The 22,705-nt window shown below is 31.6% G+C and overlaps 1 protein-coding gene across 1 annotated transcript in view; it reads left to right on the top strand.

Annotated features, from left to right (window-relative positions):
- The window catches only part of LOC144445570 (DNA-binding protein inhibitor ID-2-like), a 20,598-nt gene extending 512 nt beyond the window's left edge, over positions 1–20,086 (top strand). Inside the window, exons 2-4 of the mRNA XM_078135177.1 lie at positions 16,229–17,594; positions 18,069–18,177; positions 18,745–20,086. Coding sequence (XP_077991303.1) covers positions 17,160–17,594; positions 18,069–18,140 — 507 coding nt within the window. The 5' untranslated portion in view covers positions 16,229–17,159 and the 3' untranslated portion in view covers positions 18,141–18,177; positions 18,745–20,086. The remainder of the gene's footprint in view (positions 1–16,228; positions 17,595–18,068; positions 18,178–18,744) is intronic.
- The last annotated feature ends 2,619 nt before the right edge of the window (positions 20,087–22,705 follow it).

The following is a 22,705-nucleotide window of genomic DNA, read 5'->3' as shown; positions in this document are numbered from 1 at the left end:
AATAGTTATAATTTATCTTAATCCATAATTCTGTTTTGTTTGTTTGTTTCATTTAATATAATTCTTTTATTTTGTAATTTCATCGACACTTCTCGCCAACAAAGACATACTACATGTACAGTACTAGCATTTCATCACCTTCGACACGTGTGTTTCATGGTTACCTGTCTAAATTATGAAGTGAGTGCACTTGATAATATAAAAAAAAATGGAATTACGCATTTACCAATGAATCGATTTAAAATGTATAAAGAATTTATAACAATTAATGAATTGTTGATGTTGATGTGCTGTTTCGATTTCTCGAGAAGTGGACACTACTAATATTTTTTATGAAGAAACAAAACAAAAAATTGTATAGCTGCACTGAATTAACGAGCACATTTGCAAAATAAATAATTACAAACACCGCCACCCATACATCCGTCCATCCATCCATATAGCCATCCATCCATCCATCCATCCATCCATCCATACACATACACACACATACATACCTACCTACCTACCTACCTACATACATACATACATACATACATACATACATACATACATACATACATACATATTCACACATACACACACATACATACATACACACACATACATACATACATACATACATACATACACACATACATACATACATACATATACACACATACATATATACACACATACATTCAAACATACAAACATACATACATACATACATGCATACACACATACATACATGTACATACATACACGCACATACATACATACATACATACATACATACATACATACATACATACATACATACATTCATACATACATACATACATACATACACACATACATACATACATACATACATACATACATACACACATACATACATACATACATACATACATACATACATACATTGTACATACATACATACATACATACATACATACATACATACGTACGTACGTACATACGTACATACATACATACATACATACATACATTCATACATACATACATATATACATACATACATACATACATACATACATACATACATACACACACATACATTAAAATTTTGACAACTATGGTTTATATCACTGGCACTTGTTTCCCGAGATATGTCCCAGAATATTTCTATCAGAATACAATAAAATATCAATAATATAGACATGTTTAGCCAACTATATATGAAAGGCGTAAAATTAAACTTGCTTCTGTGATGGCGCAAGTTCATTCATCGCGAAATTAACAACGCGGTTAGTGAACTTGCGCCATCATATTGTGAGACATATATCGGGAAACAAGTGCCTGTGGTTTATATGCATGGTGCCATGAATTTGTAATTACCGTGTTTGGGTAATTACGAATGCATGACAATGGTATCAAAAACGATATAAGAGGTCAACGGACAATTTTTGATCTGGACGAAAATATCGTAATTTGTTGAGATAGTTTTGTACCATCTAGGTCGTGTCGGTTAGTCTTTGTAGTTTAATCTGCTAAAGTTATTTTTTCAATTGAATTCAACTTCTTTGTTGTTTGAGAGTACGTCTCCCGAGAGGGGCGAGGTGAAAGGTCACCGCAATGAAACAATCGTGATAGAGGATCGTGGAATTTGATGAGCATTGTTTCAATGCTGTCAGAGATCAGTTCATTACACCGCTCTTTATTAAATCTTTAAGTTAACGGGAATCGAGACAAAACTCTTTTAGACGTCAACGAACAACAAAAGTGATAGAATTTGTCTCTAAACAACTAATTGGGACAGCGACTCCAAATATATCAATCACATAATTCTATCTTTTCTTAGAGTTTTAATACATAATACATCACGATCGGAATGGGTAATTTATTTTCGCCAACACGCCAATATTTCATAACATACCCCTTTACGACAGTGACAAACTTTATATATCAACATTCATAACATACCCCTTTACGACAGTGACAAAGTTTATACACCAACGTTTCATAACATACCTTTAATTTGCAGTATTTCTTCAAAAGAATGTCATTTTTTCTGATTTAATCAATCGTAGACGGTAAACACTTCAAACTTGAAAACCTCATTTGTACTTGTAATAGCTATGTAACGATCGATACGTGCATGATGTTATGTCCATTCATCACCATAATAGTAACTAGGGTCTAAGTGTATCGGAAAAAACCAGACGTTTTAGCGGCACTAGATGAAAACAGTAACATATTTCAACTTTGTGGATAGCGGCACTAGATGAAAACAATAACATATTTCAACTTTGTGGATAGCTTGTGAAATACAATCAAAACGAGGGCATTTATAAAGGTGTATGTAGTATACTGTAGTACTACCAGTTGGAGTGTTCCTGTAGTGTCATGTGGTATACCGTTTCAAAGTTGCAATGCTGACTTAGTCTAAACTGTACATTAGTGTTGATAGCAAAGTTGCAATGGCTAATACTGACTTAGTCTAAACTGGAAATTAGTGTTGATAGCATAGTTGCGACAGCAAATACTGACTTTAACTTGGTCTAAACTGTAAATTAGTGTTGATGGCAAAGTTGCAATAGCTAATACTGACTTGGTCTAAACTGCACACATATCCTAAAAAGCCTGTTGGCATAGTTTTTAGTTTAAATGATTCATTTGCATACTAAATTATTTTCTATGATTTGGCTATAAGACTGCAAACTACAAATTTCATATAATTTGGTACATATATCAACCATATCAACCATAATAAAGTGCACATATCCTATGAAGTTTCTTGACGTATCTTTTAGTTTTAATTAATTATTTGCATAAATTATCGGTTTTTGGCAATTAGACCACTTCTTGAACTCGTTGAAAATAACAAAGTGCATATTTGTCATAATTTTTGATAGTAAATTATTTGCATAGTTAATGGCCTTTGATAATTAGACCATATATTAAAATGCAAGGTTGAATTTCGTACATGGGTACATCATTAATCAAACATAACAAAGCACAAACTTTCACACAATTAGGTACATACATTAATGCAAACGTGGTTGATATATTTTTTTACGTAGTTTTTAAATTATGTTTAATTTGCATAAATGACCAACTTTGATAATTTGGCGATATCTTTAATAGAATGCAGCCTTTAAACTTCAGATAATTTAGTACTTGTATTGATGGTAAAAGTGTACCTGTCTTTTAAAGCTTATTGATGTAGCTCTAATCTTAATGATTTATTTGCATAATTAATTATTCTTCGATAATTAGGCAATATACTAAGTATGCAACTTCAAATGTCATATAGTTTCATATACTAAGTAACTAATTTTCCAATTAAGGGGATGCACCATGTATAAAAGCTATACTTTAGAATTTTGCGTTCCAGCAATGCGTGTAGGAACAAAATAAAAAACTTATGGTTTGCCCTTACAATTGGCATTTAGTTTTAAATCTGATTGTTATTACTACCAGCCAGACTGTAGTGTTGACTCATATTTATAAACATTGTAGTGTTGACTCCTATTTATAAACACTGTAGTGTTGACTCATATTTATAAACATTGTAGTGTTGACTCCTATTTATAAACACTGTAGTGTTGACTCCTATTTATAAACACTGTAGTGTTGACTCATATTTATAAACATTGTAGTGTTGACTCCTATTTATAAACATTGTAGTGTTGACTCATATTTATAAACATTGTAGTGTTGACTCATATTTATAAAGAGTGTAGTGTTGACTCATATTTATAAAGAGTGTAGTGTTGACTCATATTTATAAACATTGTAGTGTTGACTCCTATTTATAAACATTGTAGTGTTGACTCATATTTATAAACATTGTAGTGTTGACTCCTATTTATAAAGAGTGTAGTGTTGACTCATATTTATAAACATTGTAGTGTTGACTCATATTTATAAAGAGTGTAGTGTTGACTCATATTTATAAAGAGTGTAGTGTTGACTCATATTTATAAAGAGTGTAGTGTTGACTCATATTTATAAACATTGTAGTGTTGACTCCTATTTATAAACATTGTAGTGTTGACTCATATTTATAGAGTGTAGTGTTAACTCATATTTATAAACATTGTAGTGTTGACTCATATTTATAAACATTGTAGTGTTGACTCATATTTATAAACATTAAAGTGTTAACTCATATTTATGAACATTATAGTGTTGACTCATATTTATAAACATTATAGTGTTGACTCATATTTATAAACATTGTAGTGTTGACTCATATATAAACATTGTAGTGTTGACTCATATTTATAAAGAGTGTAGTGTTGACTCATATATATAAACATTGTAGTGTTGACTCATATTTATAAACATTGTAGTGTTGACTCATATTTATAAACATTAAAGTGTTAACTCATATTTATGAACATTATAGTGTTGACTCATATTTATAAACATTATAGTGTTGACTCATATTTATAAAGAGTGTAGTGTTGACTCATATTTATAAACAGTGTAGTGTTGACTCATATTTATAAAGAGTGTAGTGTTGACTCCTATTTATAAACATTGTAGTGTTGACTCATATTTATAAAGAGTGTAGTGTTGACTCCTATTTATAAACATTGTAGTGTTGACTCATATTTATAAACATTGTAGTGTTGACTCCTATTTATAAACATTGTAGTGTTGACTCATATTTATAAAGAGTGTAGTGTTGACTCCTATTTATAAACATTGTAGTGTTGACTCATATTTATAAACATTGTAGTGTTGACTCATATTTATAAAGAGTGTAGTGTTGACTCATATTTATAGAGTGTAGTGTTGACTCATATTTATAAACATTGTAGTGTTGACTCATATTTATAAACATTGTAGTGTTGACTCATATTTATAAAGAGTGTAGTGTTGACTCATATTTATAGAGTGTAGTGTTGACTCATATTTATAAACATTGTAGTGTTGACTCATATTTATAAACATTGTAGTGTTGACTCATATTTATAAACATTATAGTGTTGACTCATATTTATAAACAGTATAGTGTTGACTCATATTTATAAACAGTGTAGTGTTGACTCATATTAATAAACATTGTAGTGTTGACTCATATTTATAGAGTGTAGTGTTGACTCATATTTATAAACATTATAGTGTTGACTCATATTTATAAACATTGTAGTGTTGACTCATATTTATAAACAGTGTAGTGTTGACTCATATTTATAAACATTGTAGTGTTGACTCATATTTATAAAGAGTGTAGTGTTGACTCATTTATAAACAGTATAGTGTTGACTCATATTTATAAACATTGTAGTGTTGACTCCTATTTATAAACATTGTAGTGTTGACTCATATTTATAAAGAGTGTAGTGTTGACTCATATATATAAACATTGTAGTGTTGACTCATATTTATAAACATTGTAGTGTTGACTCCTATTTATAAACAGTATAGTGTTAACTCCTATTTATAAACAGTATAGTGTTGACTCATATTTATAAACATTGTAGTGTTGACTCCTATTTATAAACATTGTAGTGTTGACTCATATTTATAAAGAGTGTAGTGTTGACTCATTTATAAACAGTATAGTGTTGACTCATATTTATAAACATTGTAGTGTTGACTCATATTTATAAACATTGTAGTGTTGACTCATATTTATAAAGAGTGTAGTGTTGACTCATATATATAAACATTGTAGTGTTGACTCATATTTATGAACATTGTAGTGTTGACTCCTATTTATAAACAGTATAGTGTTAACTCCTATTTATAAAGAGTGTAGTGTTGACTCATATATATAAACATTGTAGTGTTGACTCATATTTATAAACAGTGTAGTGTTGACTCATATTTATAAACATTGTAGTGTTGACTCATATTTATAAACATTGTAGTGTTGACTCATATTTATAAACATTAAAGTGTTAACTCATATTTATGAACATTATAGTGTTGACTCATATTTATAAACATTATAGTGTTGACTCATATTTATAAAGAGTGTAGTGTTGACTCATATTTATGAAGAGTGTAGTGTTGACTCCTATTTATAAACATTGTAGTGTTGACTCATATTTATAAAGAGTGTAGTGTTGACTCATATTTATAAACATTGTAGTGTTGACTCCTATTTATAAACATTGTAGTGTTGACTCATATTTATAAAGAGTGTAGTGTTGACTCCTATTTATAAACATTGTAGTGTTGACTCATATTTATAAACATTGTAGTGTTGACTCATATTTATAAAGAGTGTAGTGTTGACTCATATTTATAGAGTGTAGTGTTGACTCCTATTTATAAACATTGTAGTGTTGACTCATATTTATAAACATTGTAGTGTTGACTCATATTTATAAAGAGTGTAGTGTTGACTCATATTTATAGAGTGTAGTGTTGACTCATATTTATAAACATTGTAGTGTTGACTCATATTTATAAACATTGTAGTGTTGACTCATATTTATAAACATTATAGTGTTGACTCATATTTATAAACAGTATAGTGTTGACTCATATTTATAAACAGTGTAGTGTTGACTCATATTAATAAACATTGTAGTGTTGACTCATATTTATAAACATTATAGTGTTGACTCATATTTATAAAGAGTGTAGTGTTGACTCATATTTATAAAGAGTGTAGTGTTGACTCATATTTATAAACATTGTAGTGTTGACTCATATTTATAAAGAGTGTAGTGTTGACTCATTTATAAACAGTATAGTGTTGACTCATATTTATAAACATTGTAGTGTTGACTCCTATTTATAAACATTGTAGTGTTGACTCATATTTATAAAGAGTGTAGTGTTGACTCATATTTATAAACAGTGTAGTGTTGACTCATATTTATAAACAGTATAGTGTTAACTCCTATTTATAAAGAGTGTAGTGTTGACTCATATTTATAAACATTGTAGTGTTGACTCATATTTATAAAGAGTGTAGTGTTGACTCATATTTATAAACAGTATAGTGTTGACTCATATTTATAAACAGTATAGTGTTGACTCATATTTATAAACATTGTAGTGTTGACTCATATTTATAAACATTGTAGTGTTGACTCATATTTATAAACATTGTAGTGTTGACTCATATTTATAAACATTGTAGTGTTGACTCATATTTATAAACATTGTAGTGTTGACTCATATTTATAAAGAGTGTAGTGTTGACTCATATTTATAAACATTGTAGTGTTGACTCATATTTATAAAGAGTGTAGTGTTGACTCATATTTATAAACATTGTAGTGTTGACTCATATTTATAAACATTGTAGTGTTGACTCATATTTATAAACAGTGTAGTGTTGACTCATATTTATAAAGAGTGTAGTGTTGACTCATATTTATAAAGAGTGTAGTGTTGACTCATATTTATAAACATTGTAGTGTTGACTCATATTTATATAGAGTGTAGTGTTGACTCATATTTATAAACATTATAGTGTTGACTCATATATATAAACATTGTAGTGTTGACTCATATTTATAAAGAGTGTAGTGTTGACTCATATTTATAAAGAGTGTAGTGTTTGACTCATATTTATAAAGAGTGTAGTGTTGACTCATATTTATAAACATTGTAGCGTTGACTCATATTTATAAAGAGTGTAGTGTTGACTTATATTTATAAACATTGTAGTGTTGACTCATATTTATAAAGAGTGTAGTGTTGACTCATATTTATAGAGTGTAGTGTTGACTCATATTTATAAACAGTGTAGTGTTGACTCATATTTATAAAGAGTGTAGTGTTGACTTATATTTATAAACAGTGTAGTGTTGACTCATATTTATAAAGAGTGTAGTGTTGACTCATATTTATAGAGTGTAGTGTTGACTCCTATTTATAAACATTGTCGTGTTGACTCATATTTATAAACATTGTAGTGTTGACTCCTATTTATAAACATTGTAGTGTTGACTCATATTTATAAACATTGTAGTGTTGACTCCTATTAATAAACATTGTAGTGTTGACTCATATTTATAAACATTGTAGTGTTGACTCCTATTTATAAACATTGTCGTGTTGACTCATATTTATAAACAGTATAGTGTTGACTCCTATTTATAAACATTGTAGTGTTGACTCCTATTTATAAACATTGTCGTGTTGACTCATATTTATAAAGAGTGTAGTGTTGACTCATATTTATAAACATTGTAGTGTTGACTCATATTTATAAACATTGTAGTGTTGACTCATATATATAAACATTGTAGTGTTGACTCATATTTATAAACATTGTAGTGTTGACTCATATATATAAACATTGTAGTGTTGACTCCTATTTATAAACATTGTAGTGTTGACTCATATATATAAACATTGTAGTGTTGACTCATATATATAAACATTGTAGTGTTGACTCATATTTATAAACATTGTAGTGTTGACTCATATATATAAACATTGTAGTGTTGACTCATATTTATAAAGAGTGTAGTGTTGACTCATTTATAAACAGTATAGTGTTGACTCATATTTATAAAACACTATAGTGTTGACTCATATTTATAAAACACTATAGTGTTGACTCATATTTATAAAACACTATAGTGTTGACTCATATTTATAAACAGTGTAGTGTTGACTCATATATATATAAACATTGTCGTGTTGACTCCTATTTATAAAGAGTGTAGTGTTGACTCATATTTATAAACATTATAGTGTTGACTCATATTTATAAACATTGTAGTGTTGACTCATATTTATAAACATTGTAGTGTTGACTCATATTTATAAACATTATAGTGTTGACTCCTATTTATAAACAGTGTAGTGTTGACTCATATTTATAAACATTGTCGTGTTGACTCATATTTATAAAGAGTGTAGTGTTGACTCATATTTATAAAACACTATAGTGTTGACTCATATTTATAAAACACTATAGTGTTGACTCATATTTATAAAACACTATAGTGTTGACTCATATTTATAAACAGTGTAGTGTTGACTCATATTTATAAACATTATAGTGTTGACTCATATATATAAACATTGTAGTGTTGACTCATATTTATAAAGAGTGTAGTGTTGACTCATATTTATAAACATTGTAGTGTTGACTCATATTTATAAAGAGTGTAGTGTTGACTCATATTTATAAACATTGTAGTGTTGACTCCTATTTATAAACATTGTAGTGTTGACTCCTATTTATAAACATTGTAGTGTTGACTCCTATTTATAAACATTGTAGTGTTGACTCCTATTTATAAAGAGTGTAGTGTTGACTCCTATTTATAAACATTGTAGTGTTGACTCCTATTTATAAACATTGTAGTGTTGACTCCTATTTATAAACATTGTAGTGTTGACTCCTATTTATAAACATTGTAGTGTTGACTCCTATTTATAAAGAGTGTAGTGTTGACTCCTATTTATAAACATTGTAGTGTTGACTCCTATTTATAAACATTGTAGTGTTGACTCCTATTTATAAAGAGTGTAGTGTTGACTCCTATTTATAAACATTGTAGTGTTGACTCCTATTTATAAACATTGTAGTGTTGACTCCTATTTATAAACATTGTAGTGTTGACTCCTATTTATAAACATTGTAGTGTTGACTCCTATTTATAAAGAGTGTAGTGTTGACTCCTATTTATAAACATTGTAGTGTTGACTCCTATTTATAAACATTGTAGTGTTGACTCCTATTTATAAAGAGTGTAGTGTTGACTCCTATTTATAAACATTGTAGTGTTGACTCCTATTTATAAACATTGTAGTGTTGACTCCTATTTATAAACATTGTAGTGTTGACTCCTATTTATAAACATTGTAGTGTTGACTCCTATTTATAAAGAGTGTAGTGTTGACTCCTATTTATAAACATTGTAGTGTTGACTCCTATTTATAAACATTGTAGTGTTGACTCCTATTTATAAACATTGTAGTGTTGACTCCTATTTATAAACATTGTAGTGTTGACTCCTATTTATAAAGAGTGTAGTGTTGACTCCTATTTATAAACATTGTAGTGTTGACTCCTATTTATAAACATTGTAGTGTTGACTCATATTTATAAACATTGTAGTGTTGACTCCTATTTATAAAGAGTGTAGTGTTGACTCATATTTATAAACATTGTAGTGTTGACTCATATTTATAAACATTGTCGTGTTGACTCATATTTATAAACATTGTAGTGTTGACTCATATTTATAAACATTGTAGTGTTGGCTCCTATTTATAAAGAGTGTAGTGTTGACTCATATTTATAAACATTGTAGTGTTGACTCATATTTATAAACATTGTCGTGTTGACTCATATTTATAAACATTGTAGTGTTGACTCATATTTATAAACATTGTAGTGTTGACTCCTATTTATAAAGAGTGTAGTGTTGACTCATATTTATAAACATTGTAGTGTTGACTCATATTTATAAACATTGTAGTGTTGACTCATATTTATAAACATTATAGTGTTGACTCCTATTTATAAACATTGTAGTGTTGACTCCTATTTATAAAGAGTGTAGTGTTGACTCATATTTATAAACAGTGTAGTGTTGACTCATATTTATAAACATTATAGTGTTGACTCATATTTATAAACATTATAGTGTTGACTCATATTTATAAACATTGTAGTGTTGACTCATATTTATAAAGAGTGTAGTGTTGACTCCTATTTATAAACATTGTAGTGTTGACTCATATTTATAAACATTGTAGTGTTGACTCATATTTATAAAGAGTGTAGTGTTGACTCATATTTATAAAGAGTGTAGTGTTGACTCATATTTATAAACATTGTAGTGTTGACTCATATTTATAAAGAGTGTAGTGTTGACTCCTATTTATAAAGAGTGTAGTGTTGACTCATATTTATAAACATTGTAGTGTTGACTCATATTTATAAACATTGTAGTGTTGACTCCTATTTATAAACATTGTAGTGTTGACTCATATTTATAAAACATTGTCGTGTTGACTCATATTTATAAACATTGTAGTGTTGACTCATATTTATAAACATTGTAGTGTTGACTCATATTTATAAAGAGTGTAGTGTTGACTCATATTTATAAAGAGTGTAGTGTTGACTCATATTTATAAACATTGTAGTGTTGACTCATATTTATAAAGAGTGTAGTGTTGACTCATATTTATAGAGTGTAGTGTTGACTCATATTTATAAAGAGTGTAGTGTTGACTCCTATTTATAAACAGTGTAGTGTTGACTCATATTTATAAAACATTGTAGTGTTGACTCATATTTATAAAGAGTGTAGTGTTGACTCCTATTTATAAACAGTGTAGTGTTGACTCATATTTATAAACATTGTAGTGTTGACTCATATTTATAAAGAGTGTAGTGTTGACTCATATTTATAGAGTGTAGTGTTGACTCATATTTATAAAGAGTGTAGTGTTGACTCCTATTTATAAACAGTGTAGTGTTGACTCATATTTATAAAACATTGTAGTGTTGACTCATATTTATAAACATTGTAGTGTTGACTCCTATTTATAAACAGTGTAGTGTTGACTCATATTTATAAACATTATAGTGTTGACTCATATTTATAAACATTGTAGTGTTGACTCCTATTTATAAAGAGTGTAGTGTTGACTCATATTTATAAAGAGTGTAGTGTTGACTCATATTTATAAAGAGTGTAGTGTTGACTCCTATTTATAAACAGTGTAGTGTTGACTCATATTTATAAACATTATAGTGTTGACTCATATTTATAAACATTGTAGTGTTGACTCATATTTATAAACATTGTAGTGTTGACTCATATTTATAAAGAGTGTAGTGTCGACTCCTATTTATAAACACTGTAGTGTTGACTCCTATTTATAAACATTGTAGTGTTGACTCATATTTATAAACATTATAGTGTTGACTCATATTTATAAAGAGTGTAGTGTTGACTCATATTTATAAACATTGTAGTGTTGACTCCTATTTATAAACATTATAGTGTTGACTCATATTTATAAACATTGTAGTGTTGACTCCTATTTATAAACATTGTAGTGTTGACTCATATTTATAAACAGTATAGTGTTGACTCATATTTATAAACATTGTAGTGTTGACTCATTTATAAACATTGTAGTGTTGACTCCTATTTATAAACATTATAGTGTTGACTCATATTTATAAACAGTATAGTGTTGACTCATATTTATAAACATTGAAGTGTTGACTCATATTTATAAACATTGTAGTGTTGACTCATATTAATAAACATTGTAGTGTTGACTCATATTTATAAACATTGTAGTGTTGACTCCTATTTATAAAGAGTGTGGTGTTGACTCATATTTATAAACATTGTAGTGTTGACTCATATTTATAAACAGTGTAGTGTTGACTCATATTTATAAACAGTGTAGTGTTGACTCATATTTATAAAGAGTGTAGTGTTGACTCCTATTTATAAACACTGTAGTGTTGACTCATATTAATAAACATTGTAGTGTTGACTCCTATTTATAAACACTATAGTGTTGACTCATATTTATAAAACATTGTAGTGTTGACTCATATTTATAAACACTGTAGTGTTGACTCCTATTTATAAACATTGTAGTGTTGACTCATATTTATAAACATTGTAGTGTTGACTCATATTTATAAACATTGTAGTGTTGACTCCTATTTATAAACATTGTAGTGTTGACTCCTATTTATAAAGAGTGTAGTGTTGACTCATATTTATAAACATTGTAGTGTTGACTCATATTTATAAACATTGTAGTGTTGACTCCTATTTATAAACACTGTAGTGTTGACTCATATTTATAAACATTGTAGTGTTGACTCATATTTATAAACACTGTAGTGTTGACTCATATTTATAAACATTGTAGTGTTGACTCCTATTTATAAACATTGTAGTGTTGACTCATATTTATAAACATTGTAGTGTTGACTCATATTTATAAACATTGTAGTGTTGACTCCTATTTATAAACACTGTAGTGTTGACTCATTTATAAAGAGTGTAGTGCTGACTCATATATATATAAACATTGTAGTGTTGACTCCTATTTATAAACATTGTAGTGTTGACTCCTATTTATAAACAGTGTAGTGTTGTCTCATATTTATAAACATTGTAGTGTTGACTCATATTTATAAAGAGTGTAGTGTTGACTCATATTTATAGAGTGTAGTGTTGACTCATATTTATAAACAGTGTAGTGTTGACTCATTTATAAATATTGTAGTGTTGACTCCTATTTATAAAGAGTGTAGTGTTGACTCATATTTATAAAACATTGTAGTGTTGACTCATATTTATAAACATTGTAGTGTTGACTCCTATTTATAAACATTGTAGTGTTGACTCATATTTATAAACATTGTAGTGTTGACTCCTATTTATAAACATTGTAGTGTTGACTCATATTTATAAACATTGTAGTGTTGACTCATATTTATAAACATTGTAGTGTTGACTCCTATTTATAAACACTGTAGTGTTGACTCATTTATAAAGAGTGTAGTGCTGACTCATATATATATAAACATTGTAGTGTTGACTCCTATTTATAAACATTGTAGTGTTGACTCCTATTTATAAACAGTGTAGTGTTGTCTCATATTTATAAACATTGTAGTGTTGACTCATATTTATAAAGAGTGTAGTGTTGACTCATATTTATAGAGTGTAGTGTTGACTCATATTTATAAACAGTGTAGTGTTGACTCATTTATAAATATTGTAGTGTTGACTCCTATTTATAAAGAGTGTAGTGTTGACTCATATTTATAAAACATTGTAGTGTTGACTCATATTTATAAACATTGTAGTGTTGACTCATATTTATAAACATTATAGTGTTGACTCCTATTTATAAACACTGTAGTGTTGACTCCTATTTATAAACATTGTAGTGTTGACTCATATTTATAAAACATTGTAGTGTTGACTCCTATTTATAAACATTGTAGTGTTGACTCATATTTATAAAGAGTGTAGTGTTGACTCATATTTATAAACATTATAGTGTTGACTCATATTTATAAACATTGTAGTGTTGACTCCTATTTATAAACATTGTAGTGTTGACTCATATTTATAAACAGTATAGTGTTGACTCATATTTATAAACATTGTAGTGTTGACTCATTTATAAACATTGTAGTGTTGACTCCTATTTATAAACATTATAGTGTTGACTCATATTTATAAACAGTATAGTGTTGACTCATATTTATAAACATTGAAGTGTTGACTCATATTTATAAACATTGTAGTGTTGACTCATATTAATAAACATTGTAATGTTGACTCATATTTATAAACATTGTAGTGTTGACTCCTATTTATAAACATTGTAGTGTTGACTCATATTTATAAACATTGTAGTGTTGACTCATATTTATAAACAGTGTAGTGTTGACTCATATTTATAAACATTGTAGTGTTGACTCATATTTATAAAGAGTGTAGTGTTGACTCCTATTTATAAACACTGTAGTGTTGACTCATATTAATAAACATTGTAGTGTTGACTCCTATTTATAAACACTATAGTGTTGACTCATATTTATAAAACATTGTAGTGTTGACTCATATTTATAAACACTGTAGTGTTGACTCCTATTTATAAACATTGTAGTGTTGACTCATATTTATAAACATTGTAGTGTTGACTCATATTTATAAACATTGTAGTGTTGACTCCTATTTATAAAGAGTGTAGTGTTGACTCATATTTATAAACATTGTAGTGTTGACTCATATTTATAAACATTGTAGTGTTGACTCCTATTTATAAACACTGTAGTGTTGACTCATATTTATAAACATTGTAGTGTTGACTCCTATTTATAAACACTGTAGTGTTGACTCATATTTATAAACATTGTAGTGTTGACTCCTATTTATAAACATTGTAGTGTTGACTCATATTTATAAACACTGTAGTGTTGACTCATTTATAAAGAGTGTAGTGTTGACTCATATTTATAAACATTGTAGTGTTGACTCATATTTATAAACATTGTAGTGTTGACTCCTATTTATAAACACTGTAGTGTTGACTCATTTATAAAGAGTGTAGTGCTGACTCATATATATATAAACATTGTAGTGTTGACTCCTATTTATAAACATTGTAGTGTTGACTCCTATTTATAAACAGTGTAGTGTTGTCTCATATTTATAAACATTGTAGTGTTGACTCATATTTATAAAGAGTGTAGTGTTGACTCATATTTATAGAGTGTAGTGTTGACTCATATTTATAAACAGTGTAGTGTTGACTCATATTTATAGAGTGTAGTGTTGACTCATATTTATAAACAGTGTAGTGTTGACTCATTTATAAATATTGTAGTGTTGACTCCTATTTATAAAGAGTGTAGTGTTGACTCATATTTATAAAACATTGTAGTGTTGACTCATATTTATAAACATTGTAGTGTTGACTCCTATTTATAAACATTGTAGTGTTGACTCATATTTATAAAACATTGTAGTGTTGACTCATATTTATAAAACATTATACTGCAAGGTGATTTTGTTTCGTTTTCCTGGATGAAATCAAACGGATCACGCTAAATTGACCCAAGAACTTCAAAAGTTATTTTCCTGATAAATTTGTATTTAGTTTGACGAAACACGAGCACTGATTAGTAGTGAATTCTATATTTAGGGTGAGTTTATGAGTTATTCTGAGAGTGAACGGATGGAGTTTGGCAATGTTTTCTATGTATATATGAAGTGACGTCGTTTCTACAGCGAGGGGGTATGCCACGAAAGCTGTCAAATCTTAAAATCCGGTCGTAGTCCGCCGGTGTCAGTGGGTGGAGACATGAAAGCCGTGACTTATGGCATCAAACCATCGGTATGTCTGCGAACACCTGTGGAAAATTAGAGACTCCTCCGTTTTAACGTTCAGCACATAGCACATTAAAATTGTCTACAAAACAGTCGGTCAGCAGACAACGCTGTGATTTCATCTATTGACCAATGATAAAAATCGTGGGAAAAATCTTGAAATCTGTGCAAATAACTATGGAAAATGGTGTGGGAACTTAGCTCTATTCACCAGATGGGATTTCAATGAAAGGAACGGATAGTCAATAAAGAGGTACTTTTGTTAACCCCTCCTCCCTAAAAAGTCCTCCTCATAATACCTTCTAAAAGTAATTACACAAAATCATACAACGTTTTCTTCAAATACCCTAGTTTAAAATAAGCCAACATTAAGATAATCTTGCATATTCATACACTGGATACGTAAAATTCACTTATGTATATTTGATAACTTTATTTTTCAGGTTTTTGGCCCAAGATGATCCAGAAGTTTGTAAATTTTATTATCATACACCGTAATTAACGCCGAAGGAAATATGCAAATTTGCAGGTGTGCAAGTGTGAAATGACAACAGTTCGAAGGTGGCGAATTAAAAAGCCATTTATCACGACGAATAGGCCCTGAGTAATTGCAAGAACCGCGGTTCCCTTGTGCTAAGTTTTGATTGGCGTGTGCGTCTCCATAACGACCGCCATAGTGTCGCCAGTCTGACAGCATTCATGTGTGCAATGAATGGGTGACGTCACAGTCCTGGCGCCAGCGAGCCGGCGGCAGCTGTTGTTGATCGTGGCTTGTTTTCCCCAATTAATCACTTGTCAAATCTGATTCGGTATGTCATGCGAAAAATACACAACGGACGCACCTCACAGCTGTGTGAGACGCGGGAAAACACATCTGTGTTCCAGAAGAATTGCAAGAAAATCGAAGAAAATCGGAACGACAGCGAGCTGTAGCGGTCACCTCTCAGAATGCTGTAGTATGAAGGAGTAAACAATAAGAATCCCACGGTCCGTGCACAATGGACAGGCCCACACCACGTAAAATAGGGATATCATATGTTTGGGTAGACAGCCCCCTGGGTATTGTTGATTGACAGCTCGATGGAGCATACTGCGTGCTGATTGGTTCGCTAAGTGTAATCAATGTCACTCACACAATCAGAGCTCTCATCGTGTTTGTATGTAATTAATCATATGTGGGAGTTCATTGGTTGATCTCCGTCACTCTGTATTAGGACGTGTTGTGTATACATACAAGCAGATATACTTCGTCTGCACCGATTCACTATCAGTCTGTACCAGCATTGAGTGTGGGAAGACCGTGTTACCGTGATTTCTCTGCCATCACATAACTGCCGTTTTTGTAAAATAAGGAATCCGGGAATAACACACACAATGAAGGAAACGAGAGATAACCGGCCTTCGAAGCTTCACAATTCAACATTGTCATTGCGACACGTGACGAAAGATAGCCACGACGTTTCGTCTCGTAACTGCAAAGGAAGTGCCTCAGCAGCCGCAGCAGCAGTCGCTCTCAGTAGTGTTGCAGTAGGACCTATGTCAGCGTATTTGGACGGACTTCTTACGTACAGTATGCAAGACTGTTATTCCAAACTTAAAGACTTGGTGCCATCATTACAACCTAACGAAAAAGTTAGCAAAGTTGAACTATTACAACATGTTATAGACTATATACAGGACCTCCAAGGTGCACTAGAAACACATCCAGCGCTCAGGAACTCTCCGCCCCCTCCCCTCATGGAAAAGCAGAGTAGCAATCGAACGCCGCTTGGAACGATACCACCTGAAAATACAGTTATAACAGAACAGGTTAGTCGCTATACGGACATGTAATTTGTCTGCTTCTACCCATAGTTCATGTCTGCGTTTCGCCATATGCATCGTGATACTAGTACCATTGACCGGACCGTAGTCAGTGACGTGAAATGGACTAGTCTCAATGACTGTGATTTTATTGAAAAGTGTATTCGCGTGAAGAAATCAATATGTTCTGGTTTAGTCCTTGTGTATAACCAGTGTCGGAAATGCGTGTGTTCTCGAAAGAGTTACGTATTTACGATTGACATTGTCAGTAACGATTTGTATGTGTCGTGTCGTATGGACAAATCAATATGTACGCATTGGTTTGATTGCATGGCTTTTTAACGCGAGCGACCATATGGTTTCTAAATGAGTGATTATCGGTAAACCAGACGTACATACACATCATACATTCATACGTTTAAAATCTGTCAATTGGAAAACGTCAATTCTAACGATTGGTTCATTTTGTTACCCTCGCAGGTTAGTCATTTAGAGAAAACCACTAGCAGTACGAATTGGGAGTTAGACAGCTGTTCGCCGAGGAGTTGTTAGCCATGGGAAACAAGCTTATCGACAACTCACACATCCAGTAAGTATGCTATTTGCCCCCCTTCTGTTACTTTTCTCACCCTCGCTTTCAACTATATAATGTTTAGAAATATGTACCGAGTACCATTCGACTCGATCTTGCAGCTGTGAGAAGTTGAGATAAAGCAGTATGTCTTGCGTGAACGGCGAATACTAAATGTAAACACGATATACTCTGGAGATGCGTTTTACCCCGAGCTCTTTATAGAAATTAACATTCCATTTCCACACGTGTTGTACGAACAGATTGGTTTCGGCGCAAAATTTGTTGCGGAATGTTTGGAAGAGCGGTGATTTTTCTATTTGTTTCAAATTATGGTTAGAGGTGTTTGTTTAGTTAGGTGCATGGAATATCCATAGACGGAGATTGAAGTAACTCCGATGATAGAGCGTTCACTGTGTGGGGCCCACACACTTGGACTGAGCTGAGTGTGTCAGGCCAATAGCCACAAGTCGTAACGAACAACGTCGAAATCAATTATGTGAATCTTGGCGAAACGATGAAAGACTTTTACGACCACACGAAAAGAAGTGTTTATTCACCTTGTCGTCGTAATTGTTTTTACAGGAATTTCAGCACCAATCGAGTGGAGTGTAAATATCCAAATCTCTATCAAACGCCATAACCCGAAGTGGGTATGTCGTCGGTCAGATCGGTGAAAGGTGTGAATAACATGACCCTGTATTATGCATGGAATTGGACTAGGACTCCATACCAAGCTGAGATAGATGAGGGAGTATTCAAAGTCAACTAATATGTGTCCATTTTACATCACTGGAACAAGTTGATGTAAAAAGAAATTGGAATCGCGAACTGGATATTGAACAGTGGCTTTTAAGCACACCTACCTTTAATGTACAGTGACAAACTTTTGTCTTAAAACGACATTTTTGTAAGATACAGATTTTTAGAAAAAATATTGGCATGATATCCTGTGATCTGTGTTTTATGTGAAAAATAGTTGTATATGTGTTTCAGATCTGTTTAAATGTTCAATTTTGTCGAGAATACACGTCTAGTTTGTGACAAAGTATGTTGTGAAACATTGCAGACAGTGACGTCACACAGACATCCTCAGACCTGTGTGAATTTTTCTCAGATTTTGTTTTCATTTTGTCTAAGAAATGTATATTTTCGATAAATGTTTTTATTACAAACTTCCAACCTCTCATATGAACACACTGACTTATTAGTCATCAAGAGAGAGAGAGGATGTTGTTACAGAAGTCGACCTATTTGAAGCGATGAACTATGTCTGTCCTAAATTTCAACTTTTTCGAGTTCAGTACGTTTTCAAATCATTAAACCCTATCACCATCGAAGCTTACTTTTAAGTTTTAAATAACTTCGACAAAGACGACAGTAGAATGCCTTCTGGTGATGTATACTGTAATATCATCACAATTGCTATCAGTTGTCATGGTCACAACTGTTACATCTCAATACAGAATATATACAGTTGTGGCTGACAGCATTGCCAGTCTAGCCAACTTTATCTTTATAGATTGGTACATCATTTGGACTTCTTCGGAACCATACGATGTAGTGTGCCATCAGTTAGGTTTGTCTACCATCTCATTTCATATTGTCAGTTCATATCGACTCCATCAAGGGTTGTTAATCCTTAATACCATATAATCATCATGAAAACTACCTGGTCAGTCATCTCTCTTTTCAACGTCGGAGTAGTTATCTCCAAAACAACTCACACGTGGACAATGTTTAATATTATATAACTTTTACCATGTGTTATCCACAAGTGAAATAGCTCTATAATGAGGAAACGGAAGTGTTCATGTTATTTCACGTTACTGTCTTTTATGTTGTGCAAACAATTATTTCATTATTGCCAAAATACCAACGAAATGAGAAAAGAAAACGATTATGATGACATTTACTGTCAAATTTGCATACATTTATTGCTAAATAAAGAATTCAAACAAAATCTACACAACAGATATTTTTTGGATAGAAGAAATGTTGAAATGGCAAATTAAAGCCATAGTGTGTGAATTGTGTGTTTACTGTACGATCACTGAAGCAAGCAATCATGAACGCATTTTGGTGTGTTGTATGTTTATACCACTTACGTTTGATGAATACAAATTCCCTACCCACGACTGAAAACAATCGAGGAGTGGAGTGAGCATGTTAGTGCAAGTCTATGATAAAAATGTAGTTCCAACTCGTTAAATCTGCTATTATTTCCTGCCAGCTTCACACCAAAGAAACAACCTCTACAAAATATTTATAGAGCCGTCTTTATGATTTGGTTGAAGTTAAGGCCTTTGGCCCTTTTGTACATTAAAGCAACAAATGATACGAAAAGGCCGGGTATGTTGATAATAAGACTAGACCGTTCGTCTCTAGTCAGCTCGCCATGTTTAGTCGTCGCCGTCTACGTCTACTTCGTGCGAGTGTGTATGTCTCATTTACATGGTGAATATATTATATCTAAGTACAAGCGATGAGAACTGGGTCAACCGTGTGTCCAAATAAATTTCAACGCCAATGAACACGGGAGGGCGGTACCCAATCCAATGAAATAGTTTACGTACAAATGTAGGAGAAATGAGAGTATAGGCAAAAATTATGGCGATAGATATAATATCCCCAAATTTGAGATACACCGTGATAAGTTATATAATCAGTTGTATTGTATTTGTGGTATGAATTGCTTGAATCCCAACTGTCCATTCCATTATGAATGTAGACTCCATAGTGTGTGTGTGTGTCATACTGTATTGTATCTTTTCTGAGTGCTATGAATATTTTCTATTTACTGTATGCCATAATTACGATATCGGCCATTCGGCTTGGTCATATCTGAACGTTATTAACCACTGTAGATTTCACTAACTCTCAGAGAGTCTCTGCAATGAAAACACAATATAATGTTAGAAAAATATGAAGCGTGTCTTTCACGTTTTCGCTTATTTGCATTGAAAACCGTGTCGCAAATGAACATGGGCAATGCCAATCAAATCGATATTTCAATTAGCGTTCGTGTGAAATATGTCGTTAGCAATTGTTGACAACAACCCTTCCACTAATGAGCTCTATGGTCTATTGTCCACATCTTTCAAAGTGACGTTCTGCTTCACATTCAAATAGCTTTCTAATATTTTGTTTGGTGTCCTTTATGGCATTTTGCTAGAGTATTACCCGTACACTTGTACATTTGATTGACTGCCATACCATATATCTTAATGTGCAAACAGTTTGGATAAGCAGACAATCATTATCTTTTGCACTGATATTTGTTTTAATGAAGGCCTCGGATTTTCACTTTTCAAGAATGAAACTCGGCCTTACATGCATCAAATTATCCCGGTTTACAGTTTCTTGTTCAAAATGTCAGCAAGTGAATAAGACGAACCTAAACTCGCCATCCTTTGTCGGCTGTGCCGTTACCATGGTTTCGATAGCTTTGTCAGTTAGGAGCATTTTATAGCGATATACCAATAATGGGTCTTGAGACCAATCTGCTAGCGTTATACTTGGCCAAAAACTAGTCATCATCGAATTCAATACGAAATATTTAATGCGGAAGGTTTCAGTCTACATAGTTTTTTAAATTGAAATCAAAGTATGACACGTCACGGAGTGTGTGTATCCTCGTGACACGATATCCTGTAAGAGTTATTAATTTTGGAACCAAACCATAAAATCATACTACGAATGATGAACGCGTTCTCATAAAAAATTAATGTGGACACGTATGTATCACATTACCTACCAGTTCGAACAATAAAAAACACTTCTAACAAAAAAACAACCAAATATCAAGGAAATGGTTCAACTATTTACAATTAGAATCATGGGAGATTTTCCAAAATGTTATCTTGACCATGTATACCTAAATGTCCTTGTACGTGTCACTTGTATTTTAAGACAAAGCATAACAGCAATATTGCGAACTTATCTAAGATTTGGTGATATAACTGACTATGACCTTCCAAATAGCGTTGTATATAAGTCACGTGGTATGGGCTTGACGTGGTTGCTAGACTGTATCAATGTCATAATATTTTACCCTCCTAACTTTCTTTCGTTAGCATGTTAGTACATTTCATATGTGATGTCTCCATGTACTAATATTACATTGAATACAGTTTTCAGTCATGTCCCAAGCAATGCATTGAATGGAGTGCCTTTTACATGTTTTTCGTTGGAATGAATGGAGTGAGAATGATGGTGTCATTCGTTGAAGTAACAATAAAGTCTATTTTTATCAGTTTGATGGTTAAAAGGGAAATCATGAGAAAGTACTTGTATATGCCTCTCTTATGCGAAAATTATTTGGTTCATGGGTTGGTGGGGGTGGGGGTGGGGTCTATGTACAGATGAACACTGTATAAACGCCTTACATGACACGTAAACAAGACATAAAGCATGAACAATAGCTAATATTACAATTACACACGTATGGGATAAGAGGCGACCGCACAATCTCACACAAGCTCAACAAAGGAACCCCCATCCCCCTAAACGAACGTTTAGGTCAACCCCACCCCCCTAAACGAAC

The sequence above is a fragment of the Glandiceps talaboti genome, chromosome 14 (genome assembly GCF_964340395.1).
Source record: "Glandiceps talaboti chromosome 14, keGlaTala1.1, whole genome shotgun sequence".
Lineage (NCBI taxonomy): Eukaryota > Metazoa > Hemichordata > Enteropneusta > Spengelidae > Glandiceps > Glandiceps talaboti.
Note: the sequence above shows the minus strand (reverse complement) of the source record. Positions and strands in the feature narration are given on the sequence as shown.